General features: G+C 41.0%; 1 protein-coding gene across 2 annotated transcripts in view; it reads right to left on the bottom strand.

Moving 5' to 3' along the window:
* Window positions 1-1,441: 1,441 nt before the first annotated feature.
* The window catches only part of ZC4H2 (zinc finger C4H2-type containing), a 31,875-nt gene continuing 11,656 nt past the window's right edge, over window positions 1,442-21,660 (bottom strand). The window contains exons 2-5 of one of the 2 annotated variants that reach the window (XM_028523083.2): window positions 7,153-7,324; window positions 5,443-5,615; window positions 4,484-4,646; window positions 1,442-3,116 (exon numbers count right to left, since the gene is read on the bottom strand). In XM_028523083.2, the coding sequence (XP_028378884.1) occupies window positions 3,003-3,116; window positions 4,484-4,646; window positions 5,443-5,615; window positions 7,153-7,324 (622 nt within the window). In that variant the 3' untranslated portion in view covers window positions 1,442-3,002. The remainder of the gene's footprint in view (window positions 3,117-4,483; window positions 4,647-5,442; window positions 5,616-7,152; window positions 7,325-21,660) is intronic. The other variant, XM_028523084.2, reaches the window with a different exon arrangement.

The raw sequence follows: 21,660 nt of genomic DNA, 5'->3' as shown, positions 1-21,660 counted from the left end.
TTGGTGCTAGAGACACAAGGGGAAGAAAACTCATACTTATGTGCCTGACATTGCTCACAATAGCCCCAGAAGTAGGAACCATGAGGGGGGACCCAAGAAAAAAACCCAGAATTATCTTCTGGAGGGTGGGTTCCTTGTAGTTCAGGTTTCCCCCACTAGGTGAGTGTTCTAGGAACCCATCCACATCAGTGTACCAGCTGGTGTTGTTGTGAGAGGCTGCATTCAGCTTCAGTGAATTTTATTTGAAGACTCTTTCAACGCGTTTGCCCACTTCAGGATGTGTGATTTACGAGTGCACCTGTTTACAACATGCTGAATATTGAGCAGTTTTTGACTAAAAATGGCATGACCCCTGTGCCCCACCATCCCCATTTACCCTATCTCACTCTGAGTGACTTTTTGTGTGTGTTTTCCTGGACCAAAAAAGTCCTCAAAGGGAAACATTTTGTTGATGCGGAAGAAGTGAAACAATAAATGGCAGAAGCACTAAAAGGTATCAAAATCTGCCAGCTCAAAACCTGTTTTGTGCAGTGGAAAAAATGTCCAAATACACCAATAGGTGTATTGCATCAAATGGCGAGTACTTTGAAGAGGACTGATGTTTAAACATGTAAGAATAAACAAACAATTTTTAAAATAAATAAATTCCATGTTTTGGGGTCCCCCCTTGTACACTGTTTTCCCCATTTTCCAGACAAGGCACAGAGAAGGTTTTGCCCATTTTCCAGACAAGGCACAGAGAAGGTTTTGTCAGCTCTGGCACTTCCGGGAAGCACTAGGGCAGCTTAATGTTGAGGACATCAATTAGAGAGTTCTTGGAATAAGTGCTTGTAGAAGAGAAGAGAATGAGACAGGACTGGACAGAGGGAGCTATCGAACTGCAATGCAGCCTTACTGGAAACTTCAGTCTTCCGTTTAGGGAACTCTGCAGCTGCAATGGTCCGTCAGAGTTATTCCCTATTGCATCTCTATACAGAGGTCAGGCCTTTATATTCCTGCATCAGTCACTAGGTTCCTAGCCCCTGATTTCTACTTCAGAGTTATCTCAACGACTCCTAACATCATGCCATCCTAAAGGGGAGAAACACTGACTATGGAGAACAAGTAGAAAGAAAATGGTCTCTGAAACCAGACATATCTGAGTTTAAATCCTGAAACTTCTCTCACTAGCTGTTTGTTCACTATGGACAAGTTAGTTCACTTCCCTGAACCTCAGTTAACCTTTTTTTGGAAAATGGCAATAAAAGTACTTAGCTTGAAGGGTTGTTTTGAATATCAAATGCAATCATTTATATACAGCATCTTGCATAGAGACCTGGCACAGAGTAAGTACTGGCTAAATAGAAATTATTATAATGGCGAGATCAGTGACTGTGCCCAGCTTCCTCATGTGTAGGGTAGAGTGAATACGAGTGAAGGAGAGCTACTCAGAAGCGAAAAGGGCTTTACATCTTTTTTATTACCTAGTACTTATAAGCACTCAGTCAGCGTTTACTCCAATGAACAAATGTTTATTTAAAAGGATTTGTACAGACATAACACTCTTACTTTCCAAGAGCAGAGGAATCTCTTATATTTTGAACACAAGACACTGTGGAAACTTAAAACTGCAGTTAAGGAAGGAAGGAAAAATCTCCCTCCTTCCCCAGCCACGGATTGAGACCTGGAGCTAAAACTTTTTCAGTCAGCCAACCCCCATCCCTGTCCCTTAAGTCTGAGGTGACTTTATTAGCAATCTGGCTTTGGTGGGGTAGAGAGCTGCAGGGCTTGGTGACCCTGGTGCCTTTTCTTTGGGGAGGGAAAGCCACCTGTACAATCCACAGGAAAGGGGGTGGCAAGCAGCTGACCTGAGCTGAGGCTGCCTTACAGAAGTGGGGAGACCCAAGAGAAGGAGGGATAAATGAAGTCCCACCCACTCACATGGGTAAAGTAATTGCCACTCAGTCGAATCTCAACCCACTCATGAGTGACTTTGAATAAATGGCAACACAATTGTCAGCCTGGGGCCAATCCAAGCCTAAGGCAACCCCAATAGCAGAGCCCTAGTGCGATGACTTAGGATGACTTAGGCGGCGAGTTAGGCAGGACTTAATGAAGGGGTTATAGCTCCAGCTCCCTGATCTCACTACAGGGAACTTCTACTACTGATTTGCAAAAATTAGGACTATGGGAGAAAGACCCGCAGATCTCGGGATCCCCAGACACACAGCCTGGTACCTGAGAACTTTTGTATATCTGAAAGACTGGGGGTGGTGTGGGATGCTGAATTCTATAATAACACCCAGTCCTCCAAAATGAATATAAAAAGGAGAGCTTGTCCAAATTACCTCTGGGCCTTGTGGGTGAGATGAGGGTAGGGAAGATAAATGCACCAGGCCTATTGGAAAGTCATTGTTGTCCCTTCAAAGCCTAAGGCAAAAGTACAGGGAGGGAGCCTTGGCTCAGTGGACTGAGTGCTGGCCTGCAAACCTAAAGGCTGCCCATTTGATTCTTAGTCAGGGCACATGCCTGGGTTGTGGGCCAGGTCCCCAGTCAGGGGTGTGTGAGAGGCAACCATACAGTGATGTTTCTCTCCCGCTTTTTCTCTCTCCCTTCCCCTCTCTCTTAAGGAAGGGCACACTGGAGCCTTTACACTAAATAAGATATGGGCCTCCCCCAACCCTCGGATCTTAGGTCCCAGCCCTCAGGCACAAGAGACGGAGAATCACATTTGGGCCTTCTGCCCTAGCCTTAGCTCCAAACAAGAGCAGGGGTTGAAATGTGGGCGGAAGAGAAGGGATTATCAGACAGACTGTCATTAGCACCTGAACCACATCTCTTCCTAAACCAGAAACCCCCGAGAGAAGAAAGAAAGAAGAGCATAGTGAGAGAGGGGTTGTGCTTCCATCACATTCAATTGGAGACTTGGTAGAAGTGGGGAAGGGTTGTTTCACATCAGGACATCGTTCACTGGCTGAGGGGAGGGGTGATGAGCAGTAGAGCTCTCTTTGTTCTCCCTCTCTTCATTCGTCCTGCTTCCGTTTTGGCTTTTTGGGGTTCCGGGACCGACTCTTGGCTTTGCACAGAGGGCATATGGGTGCATTCCGGTGAATTTGTTGATGACATGACAAGCAGGCCTAGTGGGGTACACAGGACAAAGAAAGTTAGTGGTCAGATTCCTCTAGTCTATGGTTCATTCAGCCTTCTGATTCGCAAGGGTCCAGAACACAACTGTGATTTTCCCAATAGGAAGAAGCAGTAAGCAGTAAGTGAGGCCCAAGAAGAGAGATCAGTGCTGTATACAAGGGGTGTAAAGGAGGCAAGGGGGTGAGGGTCAAGCACGGGTGCTGAGGAAAAACATCCAGAACTTGCACATAAGGCAAAATGACAATCGCGTATCCATTTAGTATTATAACGGAGCATGGTTTCACAGGCCTGCTCAAGAATCAATTCTCAAAGACAGGTATCAGTGGACATTTTCTGTAAAGGCCAAAATAGTAAACATTTTAGACTTTTCAGGTCAGATGACATTAGTCGCAACTATTCAATACTATACGTTTTACATGAAAGAATCTACAGACATTTTATGTGAAAGAATCTGTAGACAATGCATCAACAGGCATGAGTGTGGACCAATAAAACTTCATTTACAAAAAAGAAGAGCAGTTCTGACTTGGCCTGTGGGCTCTAGATTGCTAACCTCTGCTCTAGGAGGATGACCCTTTGTTTAACTATTTACTTTTTTCTTTTTTAACTATGTACCATCAATCAGAGCCCAGACTCAGTGACTTATGGTGATAAACGACAAGTGGTTTTGGCCCAGGAGTGATGCAGATTATTTCTGTTCAGAAGAAAAGATAATCACAAATGTTACAGTTTTGTTGCCCTGTAGGACATTAACCAGTTCTGTATTTAACTTTGCAAACTGATTTCAGCATTCCTTTCTTTTCCTCACTATATGATTATCTGTTCCTCAAATGCTACTGGAAGCAGCTTTACACATGCTTACTATATACTCGTACCAGTCATGTTCCTAACTTTTTGAATATATTTTAGCAATGCCTGCCAATCTCCCTGCATTCTAACTGCTCTGGGAATGTGAGGCAACAAAACAGCAGGTCCATCCCAGCACACGCACCAGACACCCTTTCCTCTGTGTCCCAAAGGCTGTTTTAGAAAGGCCCCAAATACGTAAAGCCAATAGAGTGATACCTCAGTTCTCGTCATTAATTCATTCCAATGAGTGGTGAGCAAGTGACGGTTAATGAAGCATTTTCTCCTGCATGGTAACATCACGAGGCATATAAGTTCTCACAAGCGCAATGAGTGGCGGGCAAGCACCAAGTGCCAAAACATTCTTTCTCATCAAAATGCGAGGAGTACACGGTTTGATGAGTTCTGAAGGCGTCAAGTACCGAGGTATGACTGTATTTCAAAAGCAGCCTTCCACAGGGCTGCTTAAGGACAACTTGCTTCTTCCACAGGCCCTACCCAGCTCACTCACCTTCATAGGTGGGGGCTGCTGCCTGAAGGTGGCTGTCTGCCGGGTGTCCTGTTTCCTAGCCACTTGAAGTTGTTGTGCGGCAGCGGCTGCAGCGGCCAGGGATTCTGGGATGGGGGGCTCCTGGGGCTCCGTCTGCCACTCTGCTTTCTGCTTCTCAAAGTAACTTTGGAGATGAGAGACATTAGCTGGATCATTCTGAAAACAAGAACCTTGCCCCTCTTAAAGACTCCATGCCATTGAACCAAGGGGGTTGGGCTGAGGTTCACTATGGAAAGTTCCGGCACCCTCCCTAGCACAAGTCTCTTCTCCCTGGGTTCCAGATCCTTTGTCTGCTAGGAAGTGTAATCCTCTCATTCCTTGCTCTGACAGACTCAGAAAATAAAGAAATCAAGGGTTACCAAAGTCCTCAAAGGGCTTCACCTCTCTTCCATCTCTTGTTCTTTTGCAGGGTTTCTATTGTGCCCGCAGGCCTCTCCTGGCATACCTCTAGGAACAAGAAAGCCTCCACTTCCACAGGCAGCCTGCTCTACCTTAAGGAAGTGTTTCCTTCTACTGCACTGAACTCTGTCTCTCGCCTCTGAGTCTTAGGATGAAGTTCCTTCCAGCCTAGCTCCTGGAGACCATGAAAGTTCAGCCCTCTGTATTTTCGAAGGTTTCCGGACACCTCTTCTCAACCTTCACCTGGGAAGCAGCCTCCCAAGAGTCATACACACACATGAGTCATAGACCTAGTCTTGTGCTGTTAAAATTGCACAAACAACTTTAAAAGCCATCCAGTAATTCCAGTTTAATCATCCTGCTCTTGGTGTAACAGCCCAGCACAGGGACATGCCCAAGGTCCATGCCATGAGTCAGCCACTGACAGGCCTGGGGCCAGGACTGACTTTCAGACCAAGCTCTGTGGGGGCGTACGTGTGTGTGGTTTCCGTGTGTTCCAAGGACGGGGAGAGGCTACTTACTCCAAGGAGAGCTTCTCCTCCTCTTCACATAGGTCAGGGAGCCTCTGGAGGCCCAGAGTCATGCGCAGGGCGTCCACATGTTCCTTCAGTGGCTTATACTCATCGTGTAGACGGCGGGTAGACTCTAGCAGCTTGTTTAAGTCATTCTCAGACTGTTTGATGGTATTTTCCATCTGGAACACAGAGTGAGGTAGGCACAGAGGAAGATCCCCCAAGATTCTCAATAAAGCTGTACAAGATGATAGCACAGGCTCCAGAGCCAGACCAATGTATGGTCAAATCCTCAATCTGCTCTGTGTTCTGTGTGACTCTTGCCAAGCCTCAGTTTCTTCATCTGTATAATGGTGAGAAAAATAGTGCCTACCTCATGTAATCTTGGTGAGGATTCAATGATTGAATTTATATCAAGCTCTTGGTATAGGGGCTAACAGAGCAAAGACTGAATAAATGGTAGTTATTATTCAAATACAGCATTTTAGTGTACCTCATCACCGTTTTACAGATGAGGGAATTGGCTCAGAGAGAAGGAACTTCCTCAGAAAAATACTTCTTAGAGGCAAAGCCTAGATTCAAAACTCAGGGCTTCTGCCTCCCAGGCCAGTGGCCTTTCTCCTCAATTAATGGTCCTCCGAATGTGGTCACCAGATCAGCAGCATCAGCGTCACTCATTGGGAATGCAACTTCTCAGGCACCACCCTAGACTTACGGGATCAGAAACTTGAGGGTAGAATTGAACAGTCTGTTTTAACAGGCCCTCCAGGTGACTGATGAATATTCAAGTTGGAGTACTCGCTTAGAATCTCAGCCCCTCTGTGGCTAACACCCTGTTCATTTCATTGGGTCTGTATGCTTGGATTTGCTGGCAGCAAAACTGCCGACTCCTCATGAGACCCTGGAATCCTGTGATCTGTGACACAGAATATTCCAAATGCTTACTGTCCAAATTGCATTCATATTTCCTTTAAAATTGTAGGCCTACAAATATCAGGAAATAAGTGTTGTCAGAGAAATGAGTTTCCCAAGAATAGAAATTCCTTCAAATATAGTTTTTTGTGTGTTTTTTTTAAAGGCTTCTCATTGTCATAGGCTCTAAGAGTTGGAGAGGACCTTACAGGTCAACACCTCCAACATCTCTCCTGGTGAAGGAATCATCAATTCTGCATGCAGCCCAGACGGGTTATCATTCAGACTCGGTGTGAATAAGTCCAAAAAGTTAAGGACTTACCACATTTGCGCAGTTCATTCACCATGTTCCAAGAATCTCCAAAAGAGAGACTCTAAAGAGGGGCCCTACTTTGGCAGGTTGGCAGATATGATTTGTTTTGGCTGAGTTACAGAACCTTTGGAGCCCTTTAGGCTAGACCCCAGTGTCAACTACCTGTTCCACTTTTCACCAAGGCTGGCTCCTAACTCCCAGACTCCACTAATAAGCACATCAGAGCTGAAAGAGACCTTAGATGTGATTGATCCCCTCTCATAATACAGAGAGGGAGAATAAGGCCCAGGGAGAAGAAGGCACTTGTCCAGCAATATACAGTCAGTGACAGCACCAGGCTGGATCTCAGAACTCCTGGATTCTCCACTCCACTACAGCTGGATGCATACTCCCCCAAGTTGGCCACAGCCACAGCTTGAGGAGATACCACAGCATTCACTATTACCTATTCCTGAAAGGGCTCAGAGGTAGGCTTTAGGCAGCCAGCCACCTACCACATTGATGTCAGCATGGATCAGTCGGAGCTCCTCCACATGGGCCATCTTCTCTTGTAGCAGGAGGTCCATCTCCTGCTTGTATTCCTTCAGGTGTCTCTCCTCTGATTCAAGGGCCTCAAACTCAGCCTTCAAACGGGCCTTGATCTTCTCCATCTGCAGGGTCTTATTCCTGCAATTCCCCCAAACGAGGATATGGACCAGAAGAAGAGAGGAAAATGAGAATGGAATAGAGTTAGGTTCTGAGCCAAGGCTAGACATGTGTAGTTACTGAGTACTTGCAATGTGGCTAGTGCAACCGAAAAACTAAATTTTAGATTTTATTTCATTTTAATGAATCAAACTTTAAACAGCTACATGTGGTTAATGGCTCTCATATTGGACAGAACACCTTGATAAGGTCAACTCATCAGTTCCAGGGGAGGAAGAAAAAAAGACTGTAACTCATTTCTTTTCTTGGAAAAATGATACCTGTTCTGGTTGTTATGTTCCAGTTGCATAACCTCTGACTGACTCAGTAATTGCACACCTGGGAATTTATTCCAAGAAAGTAATTCAAGGATGCAAAAAGTTAATACATAGGAATGTGCCTTCTGGGCTATTGGTAAAATTGGAATATGTGGCAACCTTGAAAAGAAATCATTATGAAAACTTGTGACTTGAAAAGTATTGAAGATCTACTACTCAATAAAAAGGTATTTATGCTAAGATTGCAATTTAAAAATATACATGCATGTGACTAAACAAGAAAAGGAACTGGCAGGGGTACAGTTTTAAGGATCCTTAAGATCATTTGAAGCATGCCTAAGTGAAAGGGCCACAGAACTTTGGAAGGAGGCCCTTTGGGGCACCTTGTTGTCCTCCTACTGGCTGTCTACCTGTCCTGCTTACCCATTATCCATGAGCAGATTTGGCATCTCCTTTCTTCTGCCTCAGTTGCTGGCTTTCTCCTTTATTCCAGCCCATCCCCATGGTCCCCACCCTAGACGCTGGTCTCTGACCTCAGCCTACTTCTGTCTTCAGTCTCTCTCTCCTTTCTCAATGGTGCCTGTGGCTCCTGCCTCAAGAGGTAGCCCTCAGTGGCACCAAAATCGCAGAAAGAACTGTGTGCAGAGGATCATGGGAGAAATTTTTATTTCTATATTAAAGAATTTCCTTTCATGTTACTATATTGTTTTCACCTTAGCAAAGGGTAAAAACATAAAATGCTTTTATTCTATTTGCAAAGAAGAACATGAGGTGCAGGTATGAACTTGCCCAAGACCACAGAGGTAGTAAAGAGGATATTGGGACTTAATCCCAGAGCTCTCTCTAGTACTACCCATTTCCCCATACTGCCTGAGTGAGGTTACTCAGGCTAAAGGGCATGAACATATTGAGGGTTCTTGGTGTACCTGTTTAACTGTCTTGCAGAGGGATGACACTGATTTTGTAATGGTCAATCAATTAACTATTGATACCCTCTCTTATACAGACTTCTATTCTCCTTCTCTAGATTAGGTGAAGATCAACCTGAAGTTCACCTGACCCTACCCCAAACTATAGGACGGAACACTGAGATTCCAAGCAATACAGTGTCTCACCCTAAGTTATATGGCCAGGTTGTGGCAGTGTCGAGCCTAGAACTCATACCTCCAGGCAAAGCCATATTGTGAAAGAAACATGGGCTTTAGATTCACACCTGGATATAAATCCTGGTTCTGCCCCTAAGTACATATTTGCCCTTGGTCAATAATAATAACAACTATGTTTATAGAGTACCTATAATGTACTGATTATAGAGAATTTAAATATACAGTAGTTCAACAAATATTTATGAAACATCTATCACGGGTCAAGCACTGTACTAGGTGCTAGGGATAGAGCAGAGAACAGGATCCTCTCAAAACAGGAAGATTCATCCAATGAGTAAAACACATACTGAATACACTGTTAAATGTGAAACTATGTGATGAGTAGGAGGGGTGAAATGTAGAATGCAACAGAAGGACACAACAAAGGGATCTACCATAGTCTGAGAGACATCATAGAGTAAAGGGGAAAGTCAGTTGAAGTTTCTCTGAGAACATGAGGATGTGACGTTATGCTAAGACGTGGAGAATGAGTAGGAGGTAGTTGGTAAATGCAGGTAGACACAGAGGAGAGCAGTGCAGGCAGAGAGAATAACCTTAGCAAAGGCCCTAGAATAGAAAAGGATATGGTGCATTAGAGGAACTGAACAAAGGTCAGTGTGACTGCAAGAGGGGAGGGGTCTGAGATGAATCTAGTGAAGTTACCAGAACACAGCCTGGAGACTGGGATGAGGAGTGAGGACTTTTATCCCCTGAGGAAAGGGTGATGTGGTTGAGTTTTAAGCAGCAGAATGACATAATCTGATTATATCACTTCACTTCCTCATCAGTAACAGGAATAGGAATAGTACCTACTTTACAGGTTATGTGGTGAGGGTTAAAATTATCCAAGACACATAATGTCCCCAAGCAGAGTATATGGCACGGCACACGGTGGGTGGTTGACATATGATAGTAACCTTCCTTCCCCATTCTGCCTAGCTCTTCTGTTATGGTTATCTCCTTTACCACAGTGGTTTGAACTTTTTTATAAAGAGCCTACGGTGAGTAGGGTGTGTGTGTGTGCATGCACACATGTGCACATGTACAAAATTTGTCTGGAAAAAGTCCAACCATTGTTAATATGACAAGAATGGTTTGTGCAACATCAATGTAACCTGACAGCTTAGGAGTGGACTGGAATGCGCATACATGAACAATGACCACTTCACTGTACTAGTCAGTGAGAGCGGTAGACACTGTTGAGTGAGCATATGTACTGTGTGGCCATCGCATTCAATATGACTGAATGAGTAGAGCAACGAATCTGCATCAAATTTTGTGATAAGACTGAACATTCCTCCGCAGAAACTATTCAGATGATTCAGAAGGCCGCAGCAATGGGCAACTGGTGACTGGCAACTTCATCATGACAATGTGCCCACTCATGCATCATGTCTCGTGCGGTTTTTTGGTGAAACATCCAATCACCCAGGTGATTCACCCCCCTATAGCCCAGATTTGGCACCCTGCAACTTCTGGCTTTTCCCAAAACTAAAATCACCTTTGAAAGGGAAGAGATTTAAGACCATAGATGAGATTCAGGAAAATACAACAGGGCAATTGATAGCGACTGGGGGAGCTGTGTGAGGTCCTAAGGTACCTACTTTGAAGGGGACCGAGGCATTATTGTCCTATGAACAGTGTTTCTTGTGTCTTCTTCAATAAATGTCCCTGTTTTTCATATTACATGGCTGCATACCTTCTGGACAGATGTCATGTATAGGTACCTACACTAGCATGAGTGGCAAGGTATATTGCCAGTTACTAAGATTATAATAATAGTTAGCATAAACCCCCTCATAATGTCAATATAAATAATGACATTTCACAGATCTGAGCCAAGCCTTTGGAATTTGTAATGAATTCAATTAAGATGTCACCAAATAGTACTACTAAATGAAATCAGGGGTGAGAAGCCTCTCCCACCGGCACTTCATAGAAATCAGTGTAGTATATCTTTCCCTGCATGGATGAAGGCCTTTAATAGAATCCTCCCTCCACGTCTAATTCTGCCTACAGAACCCCCTGATGTTAGGCAGGAGACACTCCAATCCCAGATTAAGTCAAAATCAACCAAAGGCATTTTAACTGGTGGGGTTACAGTCAATTGCTACCTGGGAATGGAAAGTCAAAGGCACAAAGCCTTTCTCAAAGCACTAGTGGTATTTCTTCTTCCTGGAGAGGGTGGCTGTCACCAAATCAGGCTCTACCCAAGGTGCTTTGCAGCCTTTTTCAACTGTCCATGTGGCAAGAAATAGCAAGGACTAGAGACCCTGACTAAGGAGCAGGAGGGCCAAGACTCCTGCTTAGGGAAGGGCAACAGAGGTATGAAGACTGGTTTCAGACATAGCCTCTATTTGCTATTTCTAAAGTCAATTTTGCTGGGGGGGATCCTGGCCCATGCTTTATTGGAAGGACAGCAGTGTCAGTGGTACTACTGTGACCCAAACAGTAGTGTACCAAGGGACAGGACACTGGGAACAGTCCATCCTGGGTGAAGACAATAAGGGGGTTCATTGTGTGTGGAGAATTACAAAAATAATAATAGAACCAACTGAAGTTGGTCTTTGCTTTTTTTAGCACTATGAAGTAATTCTAAACAATGTTCACTGAAGGACATCTGGGCTGATTCCAGGGTTGGGAAATTATAAATAAAGCTGGTGTGAATATCCATGTACACGCTTCAATCTGAGCATGAGTTTTCATTTCTCTGGGATAAATGATCAAGACTGTAATTGCTGGGTTGTATGGTAAGCATATGTTCAGTTTTTCAGGAAACTGCCCAACTGTCTTCCCGAGTGGCTGTATCATTTCACATGCTCACCAACAATGTATGAGCAATCCAGTTCCTCTACCTGTAAAGTTCCTCTACATTTTACTGGAATTGTTTTAATAGGGTACATGATGATTCCCCAGAATGATCTTAAATTGCATTTCCCTAGTGGCTGGTGATATTGAAAATCTTTTCCTGTACTCACTGGCCATCTTGGATATTTTTTCCACAAAATATCTGTGCATGTCTTCAGTCCTTTTCTAATTAGACTTTTTTCTCAGAGTTGAGTTTTGAGGTTTTTTTAATGTTTATTTATTTTTTCTTAGCAAGAGGGGAAGGGAGGGAGAAAGACAGGGGGAAAAACATCATCCTGTGGTTGCCTCCCACACGCCCCCTACTAGGGGCCTGACCCACAACCCAGGCACGTGCTCTGACTGGGAACCAAACCAGCGACCTTTCAGTTCTCAGGCCATTACTCAATCCACTGAGCCACACCAGCCAGGGATATTATTATTTTTTAATGTGTGTGTATGTGTGTGTGTGTGTTGATCTTATATCCTGCAACACTACTGACTCACAAATTAGATCTAGGAGGGGTTTTTTTTTTATTTTAGTTTCCTTTAGGATTTCTTGGGATTTCCTACATAGAGCATCATGTTATCTGCAAACAGGGACAGTTTTATTTCTCCTCTTTCATCTGTATGCCTTTTATTTCCTTTTCTGCCTAATTGTCCTGCCTAGAATATCTAATGCTGTATTGACTAGCAGTGCTGAGAATGAGTGTCCTTGTCTTATTTCCACTCTTATGGGGATAACATTCATTCTTTCACAATTAAGTGTAATCTTAGCTACTGGAGAGTTTTTGTAGATGCACTTCATCAAGTTAAGAAAGTTCCCCCCGTTTCTAGTTTTGAAAGAGATTTTATCATAAACATGTGTGGAACTTTGTCATATGCTCTATCTATATAAATTGACATGATAATGTGATTTTTGTCTATAGCCTGATAATATGATAAATTACATCAATATTTTTCTTAAAATCTACATTTTTGAAAAATAAACCAGCTTTGCATGTTTGGAATAAACCACACTTCATCATGAAGTATACTTTTTTGTGTATATGTATTGCTGAATTCAATTTGCCAATATTTTGATAAAGATTTTTACTCCTATATCAAGGAGAGATATCAGTTCTAGTTTTCTTATACTATCGTTGCCTGGAATTGGTATCAGGGTATTACAGGCTTCATAAAACGAACTGAGAAGTCTTCTTTCCTTTTCTACTTTTCTGGAGAGATTGTTAAGAATTTTCTTAACTGCTTCTAGAATTCTCAAGTGAAGTTTCTGGTTTGGGGAGTTTTGAAATTTCAAATTCCATTTCCTAAACAATTACAGGGTTATTCAAATTACCTGTTTCATGCTGGGTACATTGTGGTAGTTTGGGGTTTTTTTTTAGAATCAGTCTATTTCATAGAATTTGTCCTATTTACTTGAATAAGAACTGTTCATAGTACTCCCTTGCTATTGTTTTGAAACCTGTGGGGTCTATAGTGATTATCCTGTTTTACTCTTGATGTCAGTGATTTGTGTCTTTTTTTTACCCTCCCTGCTTGTGTTGTTAGAGGTTTTATAATTTTATATAGCTTTCAAATAGCCAACTTTTTGTTTCTGTTGGTTCCCTTCACTATGCAAAAACTTTTTAGTTTGATGTAATCCCATTTGTTTATTTTTTCTTGTGTTTTCCTTGCCTGAGGAAATATCTAAAAGGATATTGCTAAGAGCAATGCCAGAGTTTACTCCCTATGTTTTCTTAAAGGAGTTTTACAGTTTCAGGTCTTACATTTAAGTTTTAATACAATTTGAGGAGTTTGAGGTATATGGCATAATAAAATGGTCTAGGTTCTTTTTTTTTTTTTTGCATGTATCTGTCCAGTTTTTCCAACATTTCCTTTTTTGTCACAGATTAATTGACCATGTAGGTGTGGGTTGATTTCTGGGCTATTTATTCTGGTCCACTGATCTATGTTTATGTTAGTACCATGCTATTTAGATTATTATAGCCTTGTAGTATAGTTTGATATCTCTTAGCATGATACCTCCTTTGTTCTTCTTTCTCAAGATTGCTTTGACTATTCAGGATCTTTTGTTAATCCACATAAATTTTAAAATTACTTCTTCTAGTTATGTGAAAATGTTATTGGTATTTTGATAGGGGTTGCACTGAATCTGTATATTGTTTTGGGTAGTATGTACATTTTATCGATGTTAATTCTTCCCATCCATGAACACAGAATTACCTGTGTTCATTCCATTAATTTGTGCCTTTTTCATTTTCTTTCTGGGATTTGTCATCCCTATCTTCTTTCTGATTTGTTCCTTTAAAAAAGGGAATGTCTAGCCTATGCCTGTCCTACCATTATACCTCTGAAGCAGATAATTTGTCTGGTTTCACAAAAGGAATTTTGCCTCCAGATGAATCATTCCTCAAGTCTTGCCCCAATCTAATTAGATGACACTAAGATGAGACTTTGAAGTGGACACTGGTGCTGGAATGGGTTAAGACATTTGGGGCTGCTGGGTGGTGGATCAATTTTGTACGTGAAAAGGACATGCTTGGGTGGGTAACAGGGTGGAATGTTATAGAATGCATTGTGTTCCCTTAAAATATATCTGTTGAATCCCTGATCTCCAATGTGACTATATTTGGAGGCGGGACTTTTAGGGAGGCATAAAGATAAAATAAGTCATCATAGTTGGGTCCAATATCATAATATTGGTGCACTTACAAGAAAAGGAAGGGATGTGAGCTCTTTCTATGTTTGCATTAGAACAGAGGGAAAACCATGTGAGGACAAAGGAAAGAGCCAGCCATCTACAAGATAGGAATATCCCTTACCAGAAAACAAAATTGCTGGCACCTATATCATGGGCTTCTAGTTTTCAGGATTGTGAGGAAATAAATGTCTTCTGTTGAAGCCAGAATGAGTTATTTCATTGTGGTGCCGTTAATTTTACACACGCACACACACAGTGTACACAAATGATAATATATATATTTTTAAGCAGCAGTTTGTTAACATCCAGGATGTCTTGCTTTTAAATGTGGCCATCCACCACATTTTACCTGTCCACACTTCCAAGGATAGTCTCACTTTGCTTTCATTTTTACCCTCCACAAACAATACCTCAATGAATATCCTTGTATCTTTCAGGGTAAATTTAGGGAGATGTATCCCAAGAGGAAAATTCTGGGACACAGGTAATGTATATTTTTATTTCATCTAAGAAGCACCAATTTGCTCTGTGGGATAGCTACACAAGTTTACATTTTTACCAGTAGTGCTTGTGAGCTCCTGTATCTGTGTTTGCACTCAGAAAGCAGGAGCAATGGGGAAGCTTGGGAGATCCACTCAACTGGACATCTGTAACAGAATGTACCCTGAGCTTTTCTCATTTCTCTCTTAGGCAACCTCTGCCCAACTCACCTAGTAGCTCTACCCTACCACCATCGAGATCTGATCAAGAGTTTTGCCAAGTTATTATAGCTCTGACCCCACTGCCCCATCTCTGATCACTGGTGGTTAGATGAGAATTTTATCTAAAGGTCTGTATTTATTTGGCCGTTTGTAGTGAAGTAAAATATAGAGGAATGCTGGGCACTGACAGCAGCCAAGTAATTCATATAGAGCAAGTTGTTCCAGGGACTCCCAGTCCAATGTGAGTAGAATCTGAGTACATGTGAATTTCCCCTCTGGGAAGGACCTTTGAAGGCATCTACTGTTCCTCCCCCAACCACTGCATAAGTGCCCTCTATAACATCACTGCCGACTGTTCGATTGGGCCTTCACTGAACAACTTAGTCATGGAGCTCTCACCACCTCTCTAAGGAATTCATTCCATCTATAGGCAGCTCAACAGTTTGGAAACCCTAGGGTCACACACAGAACACACATGCCCCTTGTCTCCCAAAACTCATTCCCTCCTCCTTTAATAGTAATAGAACCTCTCTTTTCATCTACGCCTGGAATAAGGGGTAGATTTCCCCACCTACTTTGCAGCTATTTGTGTCCATATGACAATATTCAGGCCAATGGGATGAAAACACATGTGGTAAGTGCAACTTGTAGGCTGTGACTCTAAAGGAAAGAAGCAGGCCATTTACTTCCCCTTTGCCTTCTTCTCACTGCCTAAAATATGTACATAATGCCCTGGCTGGTGTGGCTCAGTGGATTGAGCACAGGCTGTGAACCCAAGGGTCACCAGTGTGACTCCCAGTCAGGCACATGCCTGGGTTGCAGGACAGGTCTCCAGTAAGGGGGGTATGAGAGGCAACCACACATTGATGTTTCTGTCCTTCTCTTTCTCTGTCCCTTCCCCTCTCCCTAAAAATAAATAAAATCTTTTTAAAAATGTGTACATAGCTTTGAGCTATCCTGAACCATGCAGGTGACAGCAATATCCTGTACATGGTGAAGTGACAAAATAAAAAGAGCCTGAGTTCCCAACACTGAGCAACCACACAAACCAAGAGTAGCTTTTTCCAGTCTGATAATGTGAGAGAAGAATGACCTTCTTTCTTGTTTTAACCGCTGCTATTTTGGAACTCAGTTGGATTCACTTTACTAATATCCTGATGGATTGGTTATTGTATTAAATTGAATTTAAGATGCCAGTGAACATAAGGTACTCATTATTTTATGCACTACTAAGAAAATATGCTAGCAATTATATTATGACAAAATGTTTTCTTATTATTTAAATGTCAATTTAATGCTTATTGAAAGAGCTCTTGTAGACTTATTTAAGACACTAATTTTATCTGAAGTTTGTAGTCTGATTCATTCCTCCTACACAATAACTTTTCATTTCAAGGGAGAATCATGATGAAATCTTTTTGAAGATATTCTAAATGACAATTCAGCTAAACACATACAGTGGCAATCATGCATACAAGTCAATTAAAAGGATGATAATATGAACAACCATGGCTAAGTACACGGGTATTGACAACAGCACAATTACCTCTTGGCCAAACATGCTAGAAAGGTAGCATTACATTTAAGACACATCATGACTTTAGATTTTTAAAATATAAACTATGTGTCTTAAAGGGTGAAATCTGATATTTTAAAACCAACTTTGGGGAATAGCCTTGATTTACACTTCTGGTGAAGACAGAGTAACAGAGACCAGACATATCTGCTCATATAAAATAACTAAAACAAAACAAAAGAAAGAATCAAAAACACCAGACAAAATACGTGAAACAATGTTCAAGTCATTGGACATCTGGCAAGTAAACTCAATGAATGATTTCTAAGGAATGAAAAAGCTTAGATGAGTCCAAAGATTACCCTATCTTTTTGCCTAAAGAAATGTTCTAGGTTGCAGGTCAGGGGCAGGGAACTCAGAGCCTGGCGGTTTACCGTAATTGAGGAAATGAAGCTATGAGTCTGGGGAAGCCAAAGAATCTTAACTTTGTTTGAACAAGTTTGGAGAGGGGAGACCTGTGGAGAGAGATGCTACAAACTTCAGAGTATCCTACTCAAATATCCAGTTAGGTATTGATCAGCATATGTGCATAAGGAAACTACCTGAGGCCAAGGAAAGAACCATTCAAAAGGATTAGAGGGAAAGTGTTTGAACCCGCACAGGGATGGGAAGAGTGGCTGTTTTAAATGGCCAAGGTGGAAAAACTTCACAGTTCATAAAGCATTAAAGTACAAAGAAAAAATTTCACATTACTACTGGACAAAATGAGCCCTACACTAAATGTTGCTATGGTCCTATTAACTAAGTTTGAAAACAAGGCCCAGAAGGATAGGACTGCTTCCGAGTGTCTTAATGACATGCCAGAAGAAACCTCAAGCATATATATAAGACTGTGAAAATAAGAAGAATCAACAAGGTAAATTTCACAATGTCTGGCATCCAAGCAAATCTTGTCAGGTATGCAATTAAGCAGGAAAAATGCAACCCCTGACACAAAGAATAATAAACCTGACCAAAAGATGACATGGTTGATAAAATTAGAAGCCAAGGACACTAATAGTTATTATGAATGCATTTCATATGTTCACAAACCTTGTGGAAATACTGGCTCTGTCAAGTAGAGGCATGTTTAAGGGTCTTCTTAGGAGAAGGAGAAGGAGAAGGAGAAGAAGAAGAAGAAGAGGAAGAGGAAGAGGAAGAAAGAAGAAGGAAGAAGAAGAAGAAGAAGGAGAAGAAGAAGAAGAAGAAGAAGAAGAAGGAGAAGAAGGAGAAGAAGAAGGAAGAAGAAGAAGACCAGAAGGAGAAAAAGAAGGGGAAAAGGGGGAAGGAGGAGAAGAGAAAAAAGGAGAATAAAAAATATAAACAATAAAATGTTAATACATACATATCTATCAACAATTGATTCTAAAAAAAAAAAAAAATAGCCCTGGCTGGTGTGGCCCAATGGATTGAGCACTGGCCTGTGGACCAAACAGTCACCAGTTCAATTCCCAGTCAGGACACATGCCTGGGTTGCAGGCCAGATCCCCAGTGGGGGCACACGAGAGGTAACCACACATTGATATTTCTTTCTCTCCCTTTCTCCCTCCCTTCCCCTCTGTCTAAAATAGATAACAAATAAATAAATAAATCTTTTAAAAAATAAACAAAATAAATGATCAAGAAGAACAAAAACAGAATATTGTGATGATTGCTACATGGGAGGGGAATTAGGGGTATGGGTACAAAAGGTAAAGGGATTCAGAAGTACAAATTGGTTGCCACAGAACAGTCATGGGGATGTAAAGTACAGCATAAAGAATATAGTCAATAATATTCTAAAACTATGTATGGTGTCAGATGGGCACTAGATTTATTGGGATGGTCACTTAGTAAGTTATACAATGTCTAATCACTAGGGTGTACACCTGAAACTGATATAATATTGTATGTCAACTAAAATTGCAAAGTAAAAATGATTTAAAAAAAGATAACAGTTTAAACAAAGATGTACATGAAAGTAATAGCACAGAGACCAGAAACAGAGAAATAAAAGTATAGTGTTGTGAGTTTTTAACACTATATCTGCAGTAGTATGAGATCAATTTTGACAAGATATCTAATATAGACCCTAAATCGCCCACTAAAATAACAAAAGAGAATGACAGCTAATAAGTTAAAAAAAGACATCAAATGGAACCCTAAAATATACATAATCCAAAAGAAGGGATAGAAAAGATGGAAAAAGGAACAAAAAATGGATGAAATCAATGGAGAACAACAAAGTGGTAGATTTAAACCTGACCTTATTAACAAGTACTATAATATAAATGGTCCAAATACCATCATTTAAATAGCAGATAGTCAGATTGGATTAAAAGAAAACAAAAACAAGACTATGGGTTGCCTATAAGAATCCCACTTTAAAATTAAAGAAACAAGTAGAAAGATGATAAACACACACCAAGCTAACACTATTCAAAAGAAAGCTGGCTAAATGCAGTGTACTATCTTGGATTGGATCCTAGAACAGAAAAAGGACATTATTTAAACACTGGTGAAATCCAACAAATTAATCTACAAAACCAATGCAATCCTATCAAAATATCAGCATGCTTTTTTTTTTTGTAGAAATTGACACTGGAATTTAAAATTTACATAGTAACACACAGTCTAGAGTGGTGCAAAAAACTCTGCAGAAGAATTACAAAGTTGGAGAACTCACATTGCCTAATTTCAAGAATTATTACATAGGTGAAGCAATCAAAAGAGTGAAATATTGACATAAAAATACACAAATAGCCTTGGCTGGTGTGGCTCAGTGGGTTGAGTGCCAGTCTGAGAACGAATGAGTAGCTGGTTCTATTCCCAGTCGGGGCACATGCCTAGGTTGTGGACCAGTTCTCCAGTAGGGGGTGCGTGAGAGGCAACCACACAATGATATTTCTCTTCCTGTCTTTCTCCCTCCCTTCCCCTCTCTCTAAGAGTAAATAAATAAAATCTTAAAAAGAAAAGATACACAAATAGACCTATGGAGCAGAATAGAGAGTCTAGAAATAATGCCCCCCCACCACAATACAGAGATGGCCAAAAGTAGGTTTACAGTTGTTCACATGGAAAAAGACATGCAGGTTATGATTATTACAACATGCAGGTTATGATTATTACACTAGCTCTATTAACTCAAGAGGGTGTCACAATGTAACTGTAAACCTACTTTTGCCTACCCCTGTAGGTAGACAACTGACTTTTGACAAAGGTACAAAGGCAATGCTGTAGAGAAAGGATGCCCTTTCCACTGAACAGCCCTGAAACAACTGATATTCACATGCAAAAATACATAAATTAAAAAATAAACATCACCTATACAAAAATTAAGTGAAAAATGGACCATAGGTCTATGTGTAAAATCTAAAAATAAAATTTCTGAAAGATCTTTGACTTTGGCTTGGGCAAAGGTTTCTTTTATATGACACAAAAGTCACTCCATAAAAATACTGATGTATTGGATTTCTTCATTTATACTAAAAAAAGTCTGCAGTTCAAAAGGCACTGTTAAAAGAATGAAAAGCACATCATAGACTGGGAGAACATCTTGGCAAAGCATATACCTGATGAAGGACTTGGATCCAAATATATAAAGATTACTCAAAATTTACAGTAAGTTAAAAAAGCGACTCAATTGATAAATGAGGAAAAGGTTTGAATAGACACTTCGCCAAGGAAGATGTATGGGTGGCAAATAAACCCATGAGAAGATGACCAACAAGTTTAGTCATTAGGCAAATGCTAGTTAAAACTACAATGAACTACAAAGAACGACCACTCCACACCATTGGAGTGGCTATAATGTCCTTTTTATACACACAGTAACAAGTGTTGTTGAAGATGTAGAGAAACTGAAACCTTCGTATTCTGCCTCTGGGGATGGAAATTGGCACCACCACTTTAGAGAACAGCTTTGCAGTATCTTAAAAAGGTATGTGCATGCTTGCCATATAACCCAGAAATTTCACTCTTAGGAATCTAATTAGGATAAATGAAAACATATTTTCATGCAAAGACTTTTATAGGCAAGTGTTTGGAGCAGCATTATTCATCACAGCCAAAAGGTGGAAACATCCCAAATGTTTGTAGACTGGTGAGTAAATAAACAGTATGTGGTATACCCATGTGATGAAACAAACAAAATAGAAACAGACTCATAGATACTCATAGAAAGGCTCATAGATTTGCTCATAGAAAGGCCAGACTCATAGAAAACAGACTGGCAGCTGTCAGAGGGGTGGGGAGTTGCAGGGTTTGGGTAAAAAAGGTGAAGGGATTAAGCAAAAACAAACAAACAAACAAACAAACAAAAAACCCTCATAGCCCTGGCTGGTGTGGCTCAGTGGATTGAGTGCTAGCTTGTGAACTGAAAGGCTGCCGGTTTGATTCCAAGTCAGGGCACATGCCTGAGTTGTGGGCCAGGTCCCCAGTTGTGGGACTGAGAGGCAACCAATTGATGTATCTCTAGCACATCAATGTTTCTCTCCCTCTCTTTCTCCCTCCCTTCCTTTCTCTCTAAAAATAAATAAATAAAGTCTAAAAAAAACCCCATAGACACAGATAACAGTATGGTGATTGCCACACAGAAAGGGGGTGGGGGAGGTAGAAGAGGGTAAAGGGGGATAAATGATGATGGAAGGAGACTTGCCTTCGGGTGGTGAAAACATAGAACAATATACAGATGGTGCATTATAGAATTGTACACTTGAAACCTATATAATTTTAGTAACTAATGTCATCCCAATAAATTCAATACAAATTAAAAAAAATAAATGAAAAGGAAAGAAATACCGATATATGCTAATATGTACGAGCCTCGAAAACAAACATGCTAAGTTGCATGCAATGTCTTGAAAAGACAAATCTGTAGAGACAGACAGTATATGACTGGTTCCCTGGGGCTGTGGGTGGATAACAGAGATTTCTGAAACTGGGCATAAGGGCTCTCTTGGGGATGATGGAAATGTTCTAAAATTGTATTGTGGTGATAGTTGCAAAACTCTGTAAATTTACTAAAAGTCATTTAATTCTACTCATAAAATGGATAGTTTCTATGGTATGTAAATTACAATGCAATAAAACTATTAAAAATATATCCTTTAA

This window comes from Phyllostomus discolor, chromosome X, assembly GCF_004126475.2.
Source record: "Phyllostomus discolor isolate MPI-MPIP mPhyDis1 chromosome X, mPhyDis1.pri.v3, whole genome shotgun sequence".
Lineage (NCBI taxonomy): Eukaryota > Metazoa > Chordata > Mammalia > Chiroptera > Phyllostomidae > Phyllostomus > Phyllostomus discolor.
This window is presented reverse-complemented; position numbering and strand designations above follow the sequence as displayed.